This window comes from Bombina bombina, chromosome 3 (genome assembly GCF_027579735.1).
Source record: "Bombina bombina isolate aBomBom1 chromosome 3, aBomBom1.pri, whole genome shotgun sequence".
Classification (NCBI taxonomy): Eukaryota; Metazoa; Chordata; class Amphibia; order Anura; family Bombinatoridae; genus Bombina; species Bombina bombina.
The window spans coordinates 31,140,516-31,157,250 of record NC_069501.1 but is presented as its reverse complement, the minus strand read 5'-3'; the positions used below and the strand labels follow the sequence as shown (position 1 = coordinate 31,157,250).

Sequence of the window (16,735 nt, the reverse complement as noted above, 5' to 3'; positions counted from 1 at the left end):
TCACACACAGTCTCTAGGGCAAGGCACATGCACAGCTCCAAATCAAACAAATAGTCTCTAGGGCAAGGCACATGCACTGCTCCAAATCACATACAGTCTCTAGGGCATGGCACATGCACTGCTCCAAATCAAACAAATAGTCTCTAGGGCAAGGCACATGCACAGCTCCAAATCAAACAGTCTCTAGGGCAAGGCACATGCACAGCTCCAAATCACACACAGTCTCTAGGGCAAGGCACATGCACAGCTCCAAATCACACACAGTCTCTAGGGCAAGGCACACGCACAGCTCCAAATCAAACAGTCTTTAGGGCAAGGCACATGCACAGCTCCAAATCAAACAAATAGTCTCTAGGGCAAGGCACAGGCACAGCTCTAAATCACACACAGTCTTTAGGGCAAGGCACACGCACAGCTCTAAATCACACACAGTCTCTAAGGCAAGGCACACGCACAGCGCCAAACCACACACAGTCTCTAAGGCAAGGCACATGCACAGCTCTAAATCACACACAGTCTATAGGGCAAGGCACACGCACAGCTCCAAATCACACACAGTCTCTAGGGCAAGGCACATGCACAGCTCTAAATCACACACAGTCTCTTGGGCAAGGCACACGCACAGCTCTAAATCACACACAGTCTCTTGGGCAAGGCACACGCACAGCTCTAAATCACACACAGTCTCTAGGGCAAGGCACACGCACAGCTCCAAATCACACACAGTCTCTAGGGCAAGGCACATGCACAGCTCTAAATCACACACAGTCTCTAAGGCAAGGCACACGCACAGCTCTAAATCACACACAGTCTCTTGGGCAAGGCACACGCACAGCTCTAAATCACACACAGTCTCTAGGGCAAGGCACACGCACAGCTCTAAATCACACACAGTCTCTTGGGCAAGGCACACGCACAGCTCCAAATCACACACAGTCTTTAGGGCAAGGCACACGCACAGCTCCAAATCACACACAGTCTTTAGGGCAAGGCACACGCACAGCTCCAAATCACACACAGTCTTTAGGGCAAGGCACACGCACAGCTCCAAATCACACACAGTCTCTTGGGCAAGGCACACGCACAGCTCCAAATCACACACAGTCTTTAGGGCAAGGCACACGCACAGCTCCAAATCACACACAGTCTTTAGGGCAAGGCACACGCACAGCTCTAAATCACACACAGTCTCTTGGGCAAGGCACACGCACAGCGCCGAACCACACACAGTCTCTAAGGCAAGGCACATGCACTGTCACACGTCACATGCCAAAGCCTCGCTAGGGCATCACATGTACACTGCCTATACCAGAGCTTTACTACTTAGGGTACGTGTCCAGATCATAATGAATACATTTAATCATGTAACTCCAAGGGACAAAGACAATATTACTTATGGGTTGTTGTCTAAAGTATGGAAAGTGTTTATTGTATAATCACAGTCAACCACATCTTACAGATAAGATATATAACTTATCCTGGGGACAAACTCACCTGGATTTCACTTTCTTGAAGACATCCAAGACATACTCAGAGGGCTAGAGAAAGGGAATGAGCAGTCAGACAGCGCATCTCTATGGTAAGACAACAGCGAGGGAGGAGCTAATATAGCAGGAACCGAGGGGAATAACGCATTTATTGTACAGACTAGCTGAAAATTATTTACCAACTTACCCACTCATCTTAAAGGAACAGTAAAGTCAAAATGTAACTTTCATGATTCATGAGCAGCAATTTTAAGCAAATTTCTAATTTATGTGTATTATCAATTTTTCTTTGTTCTCTTGGTATCTTTATTTGAATGTAAGCTTAGGAGCCGGTGTTCTATCAGATTCTGCTCCCTCCGACTGCGCCTTCTCTGTATGACGTAATCGTACTCCACATATCCACATATGTTAAATAGGAATGTGTGGAATGCGATTATGTCAATCAGCAACATGCGCACTCAGAGGGAGCAGATTCCGACAAGGAAGTTGTGTTGGACTTTGCTGCCGCTATCTAAGCGCTGTTGAAATTTAATACTGTCACACAAATTAAAAAAGTGCATATTATATTATTTATGTATCAAAGTTCAATCACTTCTCACGGTGATGAAAAATACGATGAAAGGACATTGTCGCATATTTCATCACCGTGAGAAGTGATTAAACTTTGCCCTGTGTGTGTATATATATAAATATAATATGCACCTTTAATTTGTGTGACAGTTATAAAATTTCAACAGCGCATGCGTAGCGGCAGCAAGATCCGACACAACTTCCTTGTCGGAATCTGCTCCCTCTGAGTGCGCATGTTGCTGATTGACATAATCGCATTGCACACATTCCTATTTAACATATGTGGAGTGTGATTACGTCATACAGAGCATGCGCAGTCAGAGGGAGCAGATTCTGACAAAGGAGCAGAATCTAATAGAACGCCGGCCCATTTTTGGTTCAGTACCTGGGTAGCGCTTGCTGATTGGTGGCTACATTTACACACCAACAGAAAGTGCTACCCAGGTGTAGCTTCTAAACCTACATTTTTGCTTTTTCAAATAAAGATAGCAAGAGAAGGAAGAAAATGTATAATAGGAGTAAATTAGAAAGTTGCTTAAAATGGCTGTTCCATCTGAATCATGAACGTTTAATTTTGACCTGAGTGTCCGTTTATACATAAATCTGTTGTAAAATTCACGGTTTACAAATAAACAGAATACAGGAAACAGAAGTTCAGTTCCCCTCATTGCACAATGACATGAAATGGATATTGTATCTGTAGTAAGGAGGGTCAGGAGACGGTATTAACCCTTCCTCTGGGAATACAGGGGTAGTACACAACTGTACCTACATATAGAGTAGGGGAACTTGCGCTCAGACTCACCGTCATGTTACCGTAAGCCTGTAGGATGGGATGAATCCGTCGAGGGAGCTAATAGAACAAATCAGACAGAATATATTAGAAACCCCAAGGCTCTCAGCAATGTCTGTTTTACCGACCAAAATACATTTCACAAAAGCTTTTACTCTCTTAGCAACACATTTAGTCACCTTAAATGAGCCAACTCAGGTAACGATCTAATCTCCTTCCCAACCACAGTCCCCTGGCACATGCCCACAAACTGCCCATCCACCCTGCCCAGCAGAGTTAATCACAGGAGCAACTCCATTTAGATCTAAATCTGCTCTCACATATTGCCATGATGCTCTCAACAGCAAACACTGTGCCAGTCGGCATATCGACCCACCTAACCAGGGCACCATCTTTTTGTCTATTCCATGTTCAGTGTTGACCCTCTTCCCAGCAAGTAATACATGTCCCATAACATAACATTCAGCTCAATATCCCCAATGTCAGCAGCCCCCTTGCCCCGTTTGGTGACTTCGGCTCCCTCCACCTTTAGTACCGGGCTCACCACTCACCTCTTTGCCAGCTGCCTTGCACAGAGTTTCATGTTCTTCAATTTTAGCACTCTCCTCCCTGTACAACTCCACAGCCTCCATAATGCGTTCAGTCTGAGAAATGAAGTTAAAAGACACAGTTATATCTGCAGTAGACACAGAACATGCTCAGATTCTAATGCAACAAAAGGGGCTTGTTCCTGATTGGGGCCCGTCTATAGTAAAGGGAGACGTCTGATGATATAGTAAACATTAGCGGACCTCACGGATTATATTCCGAGACTTTGCTGAAGTCCCTGATGTGTCCCTCACCGGTGTAACAGGCAAGAAGAGGGCTACTCACCGCTTTCACAGTCTCAATGGTCTTTTTTCCTGCAAGGCCAACTTCCCCCTCCCGCTCTCCAGCTACCTGTGAATAGAACATGGTGATGAAAGACAATGTATCCTCAGTAATTACATTACACAGGAGAGAGAGATGCAACAGGGTTATACATATGTCACACTAAACAGTGACAGGACACACAACAGTCACATGGTTACCTCTAGGGCGACACACTCAGTCACACCACACTTCTAGAGCTACTCACCACAGGCTGGTCCTCCTTGGCCACACTCGCTTCATATTCTGCTTCCCTTTGCTGTAAAAAAGTAAAACAAAAATATATTATCCAACTGGAGGTAAGTTTTGCTTCAGGTTGTAAGAAAGTCACGTGTAATGATGTGATACTGTCAGCTTGTGGTGGCTGGAGACCATACAGCAGCTGGTGGTGGTGGCTGGAGACCATACAGCAGCTGGTGGTGGTGGCTGGAGACCATACAGCAGCCGGTGGTGGTGGTTGGGGGCCCTACAGCAGCCGGTGGTGGTGGCTGGAGACCACATTGCTGCTGGTGGCGGCTGGGGACCCTATATAAGCTGGTGGCAGCGGCTGGGGACCCTATAGCAGCTGGTGGCGGCAGCTGGGGACCATATAGCAGCTGGTGGTGGTGGCTGGGGACCATATAGCAGCTGGTGGTGGTGGCTGGGGACCATATAGCAGCTGGTGGTGGCAGCTGGGGACCATATAGCAGCTGGTGGTGGCAGCTGGGGACCATATAGCAGCTGGTGGTGGCAGCTGGGGACCATATAGCAGCTGGTGGTGGTTGCTGGGGACCATATAACAGCTGGAGGTGACTAGGGGCCAAAAAGCAGCTGGTGGTGGTGGCTAGGGCCATATAGCAGCTGTCGGTGGCGGCTGGGGACCATATAGCAGCTGGTGGCGGCTGGGGACCATATAGCAGCTGGTGGCGGCTGGGGACCATATAGCAGCTGGTGGCGGCTGGGGACCATATAGCAGCTGGTGGCGGCTGGGGACCATATAGCAGCTGATGGTGGGAGGATTTACTCTAAGAGAGAGGTCTGCAGGTTTGTGATATTGTCATTATCTATCCTCAGGAGCTTGTAACAGAGGAAGATTTTGGTGGAGGTTAAAAAAAAAGGGAAAAAACAGTAAAAAGTGTAGAAGTACTTATCCACTAAACATCCAAACTTGCCAATCAAAACCTCAAAATTGGATAAATATAGAAATCTAAAAAATGAAATTTATTCTTACCTGATATATTTGTTTCTTTCTTGACACGGTGAGCCCACGGATCATCATAATTACTATTGGGAATATCACTCCTGGCCTGCAGGAGGAGGAAAGAGCACCACAGCCAAAGCTGTTAAATACCACTCCCCTTACCCACAAACCCCAGTCATTCGACCAAAGGGAAAGGAGAAAGGAAAGTAATATAAGGTGCAGAGGTGCCTGAGGTTTTTACGAAAAAATAAACTATCTGAAAATACAGGGCGGAGCCGTGGACTCACCGTGTCAAGAAAGAAACAAATTTATCAGTTAAGAATAAATGTAATTTTCTTTCTAATGACACGGTGAGTCCACGGATCATCATAATTACTATTGGGAATCAATACCCAAGCTAGATGACACGGATGATAAGGGAGGGACAAGACAGTTCGCCTAAACAGAAGGCACCACTGCTTGAAGAACCTTTCTCCCAAAAACAGCCTCAGCAGAAGCAAAAGTATCAAATTTAGAAAATTTAGAAAAAGTGTGTAAAGATGACCAAGTGGCAGCCTTGCAAATCTGATCCACAGAAGCACCATTTTTGAAAGCTCAGGTAGAAAAAACAGCCCTCGTGGAGTGAGCCATAATTTTCTCAGGAGGCCGCTGCCAAACAAATAATATTCCTCAACCAACAAGAAAGCGAAGTAGCCGTAGCTTTCTGACCCTTACGCTTCCCAGAAAAGATAACAAAGAGGAAGACTGGCGAAAATTCTTACACGCCTGTAAATAATATTTTAAAGCACAAACTACATCCAAGTTGTGCAACAAACGTTCCTTATGAGAAGAAGGATTAGGACACAAAGAAGGAACAACAATTTCTTGATTAATATTCTTATCTGAAACAACCTTGGGAAGAAAACCAAGAGCAATACAAAGTACTACCTTATCAGAATGAAAAATAAGAAAAGGAGACTCACATTGCAGCACAGAAAGCTCCGAAACTCTTCGAGCCGAAAACAGAATTTATGTTTACCTGATAAATTACTTTCTCCAACGGTGTGTCCGGTCCACGGCGTCATCCTTACTTGTGGGATATTCTCTTCCCCAACAGGAAATGGCAAAGAGCCCAGCAAAGCTGGTCACATGATCCCTCCTAGGCTCCGCCTACCCCAGTCATTCGACCGACGTTAAGGAGGAATATTTGCATAGGAGAAACCATATGGTACCGTGGTGACTGTAGTTAAAGAAAATAAATTATCAGACCTGATTAAAAAAACCAGGGCGGGCCGTGGACCGGACACACCGTTGGAGAAAGTAATTTATCAGGTAAACATAAATTCTGTTTTCTCCAACATAGGTGTGTCCGGTCCACGGCGTCATCCTTACTTGTGGGAACCAATACCAAAGCTTTAGGACACGGATGAAGGGAGGGAGCAAATCAGGTCACCTAAATGGAAGGCACCACGGCTTGCAAAACCTTTCTCCCAAAAATAGCCTCAGAAGAAGCAAAAGTATCAAACTTGTAAAATTTGGTAAAAGTGTGCAGTGAAGACCAAGTCTCTGCCCTACATATCTGATCAACAGAAGCCTCGTTCTTGAAGGCCCATGTGGAAGCCACAGCCCTAGTGGAATGAGCCGTGATTCTTTCGGGAGGCTGCCGTCCGGCAGTCTCGTAAGCCAATCTGATGATGCTTTTAATCCAAAAAGAGAGAGAGGTAGAAGTTGCTTTTTGACCTCTCCTTTTACCGGAATAAACAACAAACAAGGAAGATGTTTGTCTAAAATCCTTTGTAGCATCTAAATAGAATTTTAGAGCGCGAACAACATCCAAATTGTGCAACAAACGTTCCTTCTTTGAAACTGGTTTCGGACACAGAGAAGGTACGATAATCTCCTGGTTAATGTTTTTGTTAGAAACAACTTTTGGAAGAAAACCAGGTTTAGTACGTAAAACCACCTTATCTGCATGGAACACCAGATAAGGAGGAGAACACTGCAGAGCAGATAATTCTGAAACTCTTCTAGCAGAAGAAATTGCAACTAAAAACAAAACTTTCCAAGATAATAACTTAATATCAACGGAATGTAAGGGTTCAAACGGAACCCCCTGAAGAACTGAAAGAACTAAGTTGAGACTCCAAGGAGGAGTCAAAGGTTTGTAAACAGGCTTAATTCTAACCAGAGCCTGAACAAAGGCTTGAACATCTGGCACAGCTGCCAGCTTTTTGTGAAGTAACACAGACAAGGCAGAAATCTGTCCCTTCAGGGAACTAGCAGATAATCCTTTTTCCAATCCTTCTTGAAGGAAGGATAGAATCTTAGGAATCTTAACCTTGTCCCAAGGGAATCCTTTAGATTCACACCAACAGATATATTTTTTCCAAATTTTGTGGTAAATCTTTCTAGTTACAGGCTTTCTGGCCTGAACAAGAGTATCGATAACAGAATCTGAGAACCCTCGCTTCGATAAGATCAAGCGTTCAATCTCCAAGCAGTCAGCTGGAGTGAAACCAGATTCGGATGTTCGAACGGACCCTGAACAAGAAGGTCTCGTCTCAAAGGTAGCTTCCAAGGTGGAGCCGATGACATATTCACCAGATCTGCATACCAAGTCCTGCGTGGCCACGCAGGAGCTATCAAGATCACCGACGCCCTCTCCTGATTGATCCTGGCTACCAGCCTGGGGATGAGAGGAAACGGCGGGAACACATAAGCTAGTTTGAAGGTCCAAGGTGCTACTAGTGCATCCACTAGAGCCGCCTTGGGATCCCTGGATCTGGACCCGTAGCAAGGAACTTTGAAGTTCTGACGAGAGGCCATCAGATCCATGTCTGGAATGCCCCACAGCTGAGTGACTTGGGCAAAGATTTCCGGATGGAGTTCCCACTCCCCCGGATGCAATGTCTGACGACTCAGAAAATCCGCTTCCCAATTTTCCACTCCTGGGATGTGGATAGCAGACAGGTGGCAGGAGTGAGACTCCGCCCATAGAATGATTTTGGTCACTTCTTCCATCGCTAGGGAACTCCTTGTTCCCCCCTGATGGTTGATGTACGCAACAGTTGTCATGTTGTCTGATTGAAACCGTATGAACTTGGCCCTCGCTAGCTGAGGCCAAGCCTTGAGAGCATTGAATATCGCTCTCAGTTCCAGAATATTTATCGGCAGAAGAGATTCTTCCCGAGACCAAAGACCCTGAGCTTTCAGGGATCCCCAGACCGCGCCCCAGCCCATCAGACTGGCGTCGGTCGTGACGATGACCCACTCCGGTCTGCGGAATGTCATCCCTTGTGACAGGTTGTCCAGGGACAGCCACCAACGGAGTGAGTCGCTGGTCCTCTGATTTACTTGTATCTTCGGAGACAAGTCTGTATAGTCCCCATTCCACTGACTGAGCATGCACAGTTGTAATGGTCTTAGATGAATGCGCGCAAAAGGAACTATGTCCATTGCCGCTACCATCAAACCGATCACTTCCATGCACTGCGCTATGGAAGGAAGAGGAACGGAATGAAGTATCCGACAAGAGTCTAGAAGTTTTGTTTTTCTGGCCTCTGTCAGAAAAATCCTCATTTCTAAGGAGTCTATTATTGTTCCCAAGAAGGGAACCCTTGTTGACGGAGATAGAGAACTCTTTTCCACGTTCACTTTCCATCCGTGAGATCTGAGAAAGGCCAGGACAATGTCCGTGTGAGCCTTTGCTTGAGGAAGGGACGACGCTTGAATCAGAATGTCGTCCAAGTAAGGTACTACAGCAATGCCCCTTGGTCTTAGCACAGCTAGAAGGGACCCTAGTACCTTTGTGAAAATCCTTGGAGCAGTGGCTAATCCGAAAGGAAGCGCCACGAACTGGTAATGCTTGTCCAGGAATGCGAACCTTAGGAACCGATGATGTTCCTTGTGGATAGGAATATGTAGATACGCATCCTTTAAATCCACTGTGGTCATGAATTGACCTTCCTGGATGGAAGGAAGAATAGTTCGAATGGTTTCCATCTTGAACGATGGAACCTTGAGAAACTTGTTTAAGATCTTGAGATCCAAGATTGGTCTGAACGTTCCCTCTTTTTTGGGAACTATGAACAGATTGGAGTAGAACCCCATCCCTTGTTCTCTTAATGGAACAGGATGAATCACTCCCATTTTTAACAGGTCTTCTACACAATGTAAGAATGCCTGTCTTTTTATGTGGTCTGAAGACAACTGAGACCTGTGGAACCTCCCCCTTGAATTCCAGAAGATAACCTTGGGAGACTATTTCTAGCGCCCAAGGATTCAGAACATCTCTTGCCCAAGCCTGAGCGAAGAGAGAGAGTCTGCCCCCCACCAGATCCGGTCCCGGATCGGGGGCCAACATTTCATGCTGTCTTGGTAGCAGTGGCAGGTTTCTTGGCCTGCTTTCCCTTGTTCCAGCCTTGCATTGGTCTCCAAGCTGGCTTGGCTTGAGAAGTATTACCCTCTTGCTTAGAGGACGTAGCACTTTGGGCTGGTCCATTTCTACGAAAGGGACGAAAATTAGGTTTATTTTTTGCCTTGAAAGGCCGATCCTGAGGAAGGGCGTGGCCCTTACCCCCAGTGATATCAGAGATAATCTCTTTCAAGTCAGGGCCAAACAGCGTTTTCCCCTTGAAAGGAATGTTAAGTAGCTTGTTCTTGGAAGACGCATCAGCTGACCAAGATTTCAACCAAAGCGCTCTGCGCGCCACAATAGCAAACCCAGAATTCTTAGCCGCTAACCTAGCCAATTGCAAAGTGGCGTCTAGGGTGAAAGAATTAGCCAATTTGAGAGCATTGATTCTGTCCATAATCTCCTCATAAGGAGGAGAATCACTATCGACCGCCTTTATCAGCTCATCGAACCAGAAACATGCGGCTGTAGCTACAGGGACAATGCATGAAATTGGTTGTAGAAGGTAACCCTGCTGAACAAACATCTTTTTAAGTAAACTTTCTAATTTTTTATCCATAGGATCTTTGAAAGCACAACTATCCTCTATGGGTATAGTGGTGCGTTTGTTTAAAGTGGAAACCGCTCCCTCGACCTTGGGGACTGTCTGCCATAAGTCCTTTCTGGGGTCGACCATAGGAAACAATTTTTTAAATATGGGGGGAGGGACGAAAGGAATACCGGGCCTTTCCCATTCTTTATTAACAATGTCCGCCACCCGCTTGGGTATAGGAAAAGCTTCTGGTAGCCCCGGGACCTCTAGGAACTTGTCCATTTTACATAGTTTCTCTGGGATGACCAACTTGTCACAATCATCCAGAGTGGATAATACCTCCTTAAGCAGAATGCGGAGATGTTCCAACTTAAATTTAAACGTAATCACATCAGGTTCAGCTTGTTGAGAAATGTTCCCTGAATCAGTAATTTCTCCCTCAGACAAAACCTCCCTGGCCCCATCAGACTGGGTTAGGGGCCCTTCAGAACCATTATTATCAGCGTCGTCATGCTCTTCAGTATCTAAAACAGAGCAGTCGCGCTTACGCTGATAAGTGTTCATTTTGGCTAAAATGTTTTTGACAGAATTATCCATTACAGCCGTTAATTGTTGCATAGTAAGGAGTATTGGCGCGCTAGATGTACTAGGGGCCTCCTGAGTGGGCAAGACTCGTGTAGACGAAGGAGGGAATGATGCAGTACCATGCTTACTCCCCTCACTTGAGGAATCATCTTGGGCATCATTGTCATTGTCACATAAATCACATTTATTTAAATGAATGGGAATTCTGGCTTCCCCACATTCAGAACACAGTCTATCTGGTAGTTCAGACATGTTAAACAGGCATAAACTTGATAACAAAGTACAAAAAACGTTTTAAAATAAAACCGTTACTGTCACTTTAAATTTTAAACTGAACACACTTTATTACTGCAATTGCGAAAAAACATGAAGGAATTGTTCAAAATTCACCAAATTTTCACCACAGTGTCTTAAAGCCTTAAAAGTATTGCACACCAAATTTGGAAGCTTTAACCCTTAAAATAACGGAACCGGAGCCGTTTTTAAGTTTAACCCCTTTACAGTCCCTGGTATCTGCTTTGCTGAGACCCAACCAAGCCCAAAGGGGAATACGATACCAAATGACGCCTTCAGAAAGTCTTTTCTAAGTATCAGAGCTCCTCTCACATGCGACTGCATGTCATGCCTCTCAAAAACAAGTGCGCAACACCGGCGCGAAAATGAGGCTCTGCCTATGATTTGGGAAAGCCCCTAAAGAATAAGGTGTCTAAAACAGTGCCTGCCGATATTATTATATCAAAATACCCAGAATAAATGATTCCTCAAGGCTAAATATGTGTTAATAATGAATCGATTTAGCCCAGAAAAAGTCTACAGTCTTAATAAGCCCTTGTGAAGCCCTTATTTACGATCTTAATAAACATGGCTTACCGGATCCCATAGGGAAAATGACAGCTTCCAGCATTACATCGTCTTGTTAGAATGTGTCATACCTCAAGCAGCAAGAGACTGCTCACTGTTCCCCCAACTGAAGTTAATTGCTCTCAACAGTCCTGTGTGGAACAGCCATGGATTTTAGTGACGGTTGCTAAAATCATTTTCCTCATACAAACAGAAATCTTCATCTCTTTTCTGTTTCTGAGTAAATAGTACATACCAGCACTATTTCAAAATAACAAACTCTTGATTGAATAATAAAAACTACAGTTAAACACTAAAAAACTCTAAGCCATCTCCGTGGAGATGTTGCCTGTACAACGGCAAAGAGAATGACTGGGGTAGGCGGAGCCTAGGAGGGATCATGTGACCAGCTTTGCTGGGCTCTTTGCCATTTCCTGTTGGGGAAGAGAATATCCCACAAGTAAGGATGACGCCGTGGACCGGACACACCTATGTTGGAGAAAAGATAGCAACCAAAAACAAAACCTTCCAGGTTAACAACTTAATATCCAAAGAATGCCTAGGCTCAAACGGAGCCTGTTGAAGAACTCTCAGAACTAAATTAAGACTCCAAGGAGGAGTCACAAATTTAAACATAGGCCGAATTCTAACCAAAGCCTGACAAAAAGACTGAACATCTGGCACATCCGCCAGGCATTTATGTAACAAAATAGATGAAGCAGAAATTTGACCCTTCAAGGTACTAGCAGATAAACCTTTTTCCAGACCCTCCTGGAGAAAAGACAAAATTCTAGGAATCCTAACTCTACTCCAAGAGTAGCCCTTAGATTCACACCAATACAGATATTTAAGCCATATCTTGTAATAAATCTTTCTAGTCAAAGGCTTACGCGCCTGAATCATAGTCTCAATAACTGACTCAGAAAAACCACGCTTAGATAGAATCAAGCGTTCAATCTCCAAGCAGTCAGCTTCAGAGAAACAAGATTTGGATGAAGGAAGGGACCCTGAAGTACAAGGTCCTTCCTCAACAGAAGACTCCAAGGTGGAAAGGATGATGATCTCCACCAGATCTGCATACCAGATCCTGCAAGGCCACGCCGGTGCAATGAGAATTACCGATGCCCTCTCCTGTCGGATCTGAGCAATAACTCGAGGAAGAAGGGCAAACGGAGAAAACCTGTATACCAGACTGTACTTCCAAGGAACTGCTAGAGCATCCATTAGAACCGCTTGAGGATCCCTTGACCTCGAAGCGTACTTCGGAAGCTTGGCATTGTGACGAGATGCCATAAGATCCAACTCCGGTTGACCCCACCTGAGAATCAAACTGGAAAACACCTCCGGAAGAAGCTCCCACTCCCCCGGATGAAACGACTGTCTGCTCCGAAAATCGGCTTAGCAAACAGATTTATGGGATAGCGCTAAACAGCTGAAGAGATTTTTAATCAGTAAATATGTAATAGTGTTAGATGGTGTAAAAACGTGCATACGTGTAAATACTAGAGTGATAAAATTCTAAAGTGACGTCAAAGGATAATTCATATGCAGCCAAATATGTAAATATATATCAACAATTTCTAAAAATAACTAATTGTCTGCATAAATGTATCTATCAGCTTTTAGCAAGATAAATATGTGTGCGTAAAAGTGTATCGTCAAAATAAAATATTTATAAAAATGCTATTGTGAATAGTCAAAATAAAATATTTATAAAAATACTAATGTGAATAGTTGATACAGTGTATAAAACAAGTGTATGTAATATTCCAATGAAGTCTAACTAAAGTCTAACTAAGATTAAAGTGGATACTGATATTATAGACAAGTGAGCAAATAGTGCAGTGTATAAAACAAATGTATACAATAATCCAATACAGTGTAGCTAAAGTCTGAGGTTGAAGTCGATATTTATGATATAGGATAAAGGCACTTGATAAAAGCCCAGGAGGCTGAAACGCGTTGATTTGCTCTTTACAACCTTCACTTTGATCTTGGTATCTTATTTGGCATACAACTGGTACGGTGTGGCAAAGGCTAGTAAAAGGACAGGTACATCGAGCTATTTTGAATATCACGAATAAGCTCCATATGTGTAATCCCTGCCCCAGGACCTACTAGTTCTTCAAAAGTATTTTGCCCAAACAAGCTAAAACCCGTATACCAGTTTCCTTTCTACTGCAGATACACCTGTCTTCAACTCTAACACCTGACCTTAACACCGGAACTTTTTACCAGTCAGACCGTGAGTCACTGCACAGCTTAGTTGGCGCCCAACCTAACTCTCCGGTCCTAGTAACTGTGTTTCAAAATTCACTGGAGTCTGGAACATAGAACGTTCTCTCTTGCAATAAACGCTCTCACTTGTAGCATCAAGGAACTTTGAGACTTCCATTTCAAATAACTGGAACGTTAAGGACCCACAAGACTCTTGGAAGTCTCTACCTGGAACTTTAAGTTATATTAAGGACTGTGCCCAAAAGGTATTATATGTGATATTAGGCAATTTGAAACAGGTAAACAAGAAAACCTGTTTCATTTTTATTAATTTCGTATAATACATGTTTAATATATGTATTTTGTTCGATGCCGGCATCTTTTTTAATCTGATTATCAATTAATGTTATTTTATTAAACAATATATTTTTTATGATCCTACTTGTCTATATCATAAATATCGACTTCAACCTCAGACTTTAGCTACACTGTATTGGATTATTGTATACATTTGTTTTATACACTGCACTAATTATTTGCTCACTTGTCTATAATATCAGTATCCACTTTAATCTTAGTTAGACTTCATTGGAATATTACATACACTTGTTTTGTACACTATATCAACTATTCACATTAGTATTTTTATAAATATTTTATTTTGACTATTCACATTAGCATTTTTATAAATATTTTATTTTGACGATACACTTTTACACACACATATTTATCTTGCTAAAAGCTGATAGATACATTTATGCAGACAAGTAGTTATTTTTAGAAATTGTTGATATATATTTACATATTTGGCTGCATATGAATTATCCTTTGACGTCACTTTAGAATTTTATCACTCTAGTATTTACACGTATGCACATTTTTACACTATCTAACACTATAACATATTTACTGATTAGCGCTATCCCATAAATCTGTTTGCTACTCACAATTCAGGGTGACCATTTTGGAGGTTAGGTCACCCTTTTGGGATTAGCCAGTAAGAGATAAGAGTGTATTATCTTTAAATTACCTTCTTCAGAAAATCCGCTTTCCAATTGTCCACCCCTGGAATGTGGATCGCAGACAGACGACAATTGTGAGCCTCCGCCCACTGAATAATCCTGGCTACCTTCTTCATCGCCAAGGAACTCTAAGTTCCTCCCTGATGACTGATGTAAGCCACAGACGTTATATTGTCCGACTGGAATCTGACAAACTGGGTTGAAGCCAACTGAGGCCAGGCCAGAAGAGCATTGAAAATTGCTCTCATCTCTAAGACATTTATAGGAAGAACCAATTCCTCCAGAGTCCACAGACCCTGAGCCTTTAACGAACCTCAGACAGCTCCACAACCCAGCAGACTGGCATCGGTGGTCACAATCACCCAGGAAGGCCTGCGAAAACAGGTTCCCTTGGAGAGAAGATCCTGATACAACCACCACGGAAGAGAATCTCTTGCAGCCTGATCTAGAACAATCTATGGAGACAAATCCGTATAATCTCTATTCCACTGTCTCAGCATGCATAACTGCAGAGGTCTGAGATGGAACCGAGCAAACGGAATAATGTCCATGACTGAGACCATTAGACCAATAACCTCCATACACTGGGCCACCGACAGCCGAGGGGATGACTGAAGAGCAAAACATGAATTAAACATTTTTGACTTCCTTGCTTCTGTCAAAAAGATCTATAATGGTACCAAAAAATACCACTCTTGTAGCCGGAATCAAGGAACCTTTTCCTAAATTCACCTTCCAACCGTGGGAGTGCATAAAAGACAACAACAACTCCGTGTGAGAGTTTGCTGGTTGAAAAGATGGCGCCTGAACCAGAATGTCATCCAGGTAAGGAGCTACTGCAACCCCCTGCAATCAGAGAACTGCCAGTACGCACCCAGAACCTTTGAAAACACCCTGGGAGCAGTTGCAATACCGAAAGGAAGAGCCACAAACTGAAAATGCTGGTCTAGAAAAGCAAATCTCAGAAACTTGTGATGATCCTTGTGAATAGGAATACGTAGATATGCATCGTTCAGATCTACTGTAGTCATGAACTGACCCTCCTGAACCAGGGGTAGAATTGACCGAATAGTCTCCATCTTGAATGATGGAACCTTGAGAAATGTGTTTACCAATTTGAGATCCAAAATGGGTCTGAAAGTTCCCTCTTTTTTGGGAATGATAAACAGATTGGAATAAAATCCTAGTCCCTGCTCCTGAACTGGATCAGGAATGATCACTCCCATATCGGAAAGATCCTGGACACAACTTAAAGGGACAGTAAACCTTAAAAATAATGTTATATAATTCTGCACATAGTGCAGAATTATATAACATTATTTAAGTGCTATCGTTCTAAAACCCTTTTTTCTCTTTTAATATGTAAAAATTACGGCGCTTTTACAGACTCGCTCTCTGCTCTCTGCTGAGCGGGTCTGTAATATTTAGTCAGCGCATCGGGCCAGCTGTATAGTCACAGCCCGGCCTGACTGCGCCATAAGACTAAGTGCAGCTCGCTCCTGTGACAGGAGCGAGCTGCACTTAGTGCTATGGCGCGGTCAGGCCGGGCTGTGACTATACAGCTGGCCCGATGCGCTGACTAAATATTACAGACCCGCTCAGCAGAGAGCGAGTCTGTAAAAGCGCCGTAATTTTTACATATTAAAAGAGAAAAAAGGGTTTTAGAACGATAGCACTTAAATAATGTTATATAATTCTGCACTATGTGCAGAATTATATAACATTATTTTTAAGGTTTACTGTCCCTTTAAGAATGCCTCTCTTTACAACTGATTTACTGATAACCTTGAGTGATGAAACCTGACCCTGGGAGGAAAAGTCTAACTCCAGTCTGTATCCCTGGGATACAATATCTACTACCCAAGGGATCTGGAACATCCCATGCCAAGGCTTGAGCGAACAAAGACAGCCTGTCCCCCACACAATCCCTTCCCGGATGGGGGGCAGACCCTTCATGCTGACTTTGAGTCAGCGGCAGGCTTCTTAGATTGCTTCCCCTTACTCCAGGACTGATTATGTCTCCAAGAAGACCTGGATTGATCCTGCTTGGAGGAGGAAGAGGAAGACTTACCAGCGAAGTTGCGAAAGAAATGAAAATTACTCTCACAACCTTTCTGTTTATTTCTCTTATCCTGAGGAAGAGAGAGAATGTCCCTTTCCACCAGTAATATCAGAAATAATTTCAGCCAAACCAGGCCCAAACAAAG

General features: G+C 43.7%; 1 protein-coding gene across 1 annotated transcript in view; it reads right to left on the bottom strand.

Moving 5' to 3' along the window:
* The window catches only part of WDR3 (WD repeat domain 3), a 159,319-nt gene that overhangs the window by 48,949 nt on the left and 93,635 nt on the right, over nt 1-16,735 (bottom strand). The window contains exons 20-24 of the mRNA XM_053705770.1: nt 3,968-4,018; nt 3,724-3,789; nt 3,402-3,494; nt 2,863-2,910; nt 1,495-1,538 (exon numbers count right to left, since the gene is read on the bottom strand). Coding sequence (XP_053561745.1) covers nt 1,495-1,538; nt 2,863-2,910; nt 3,402-3,494; nt 3,724-3,789; nt 3,968-4,018 — 302 coding nt within the window. The remainder of the gene's footprint in view (nt 1-1,494; nt 1,539-2,862; nt 2,911-3,401; nt 3,495-3,723; nt 3,790-3,967; nt 4,019-16,735) is intronic.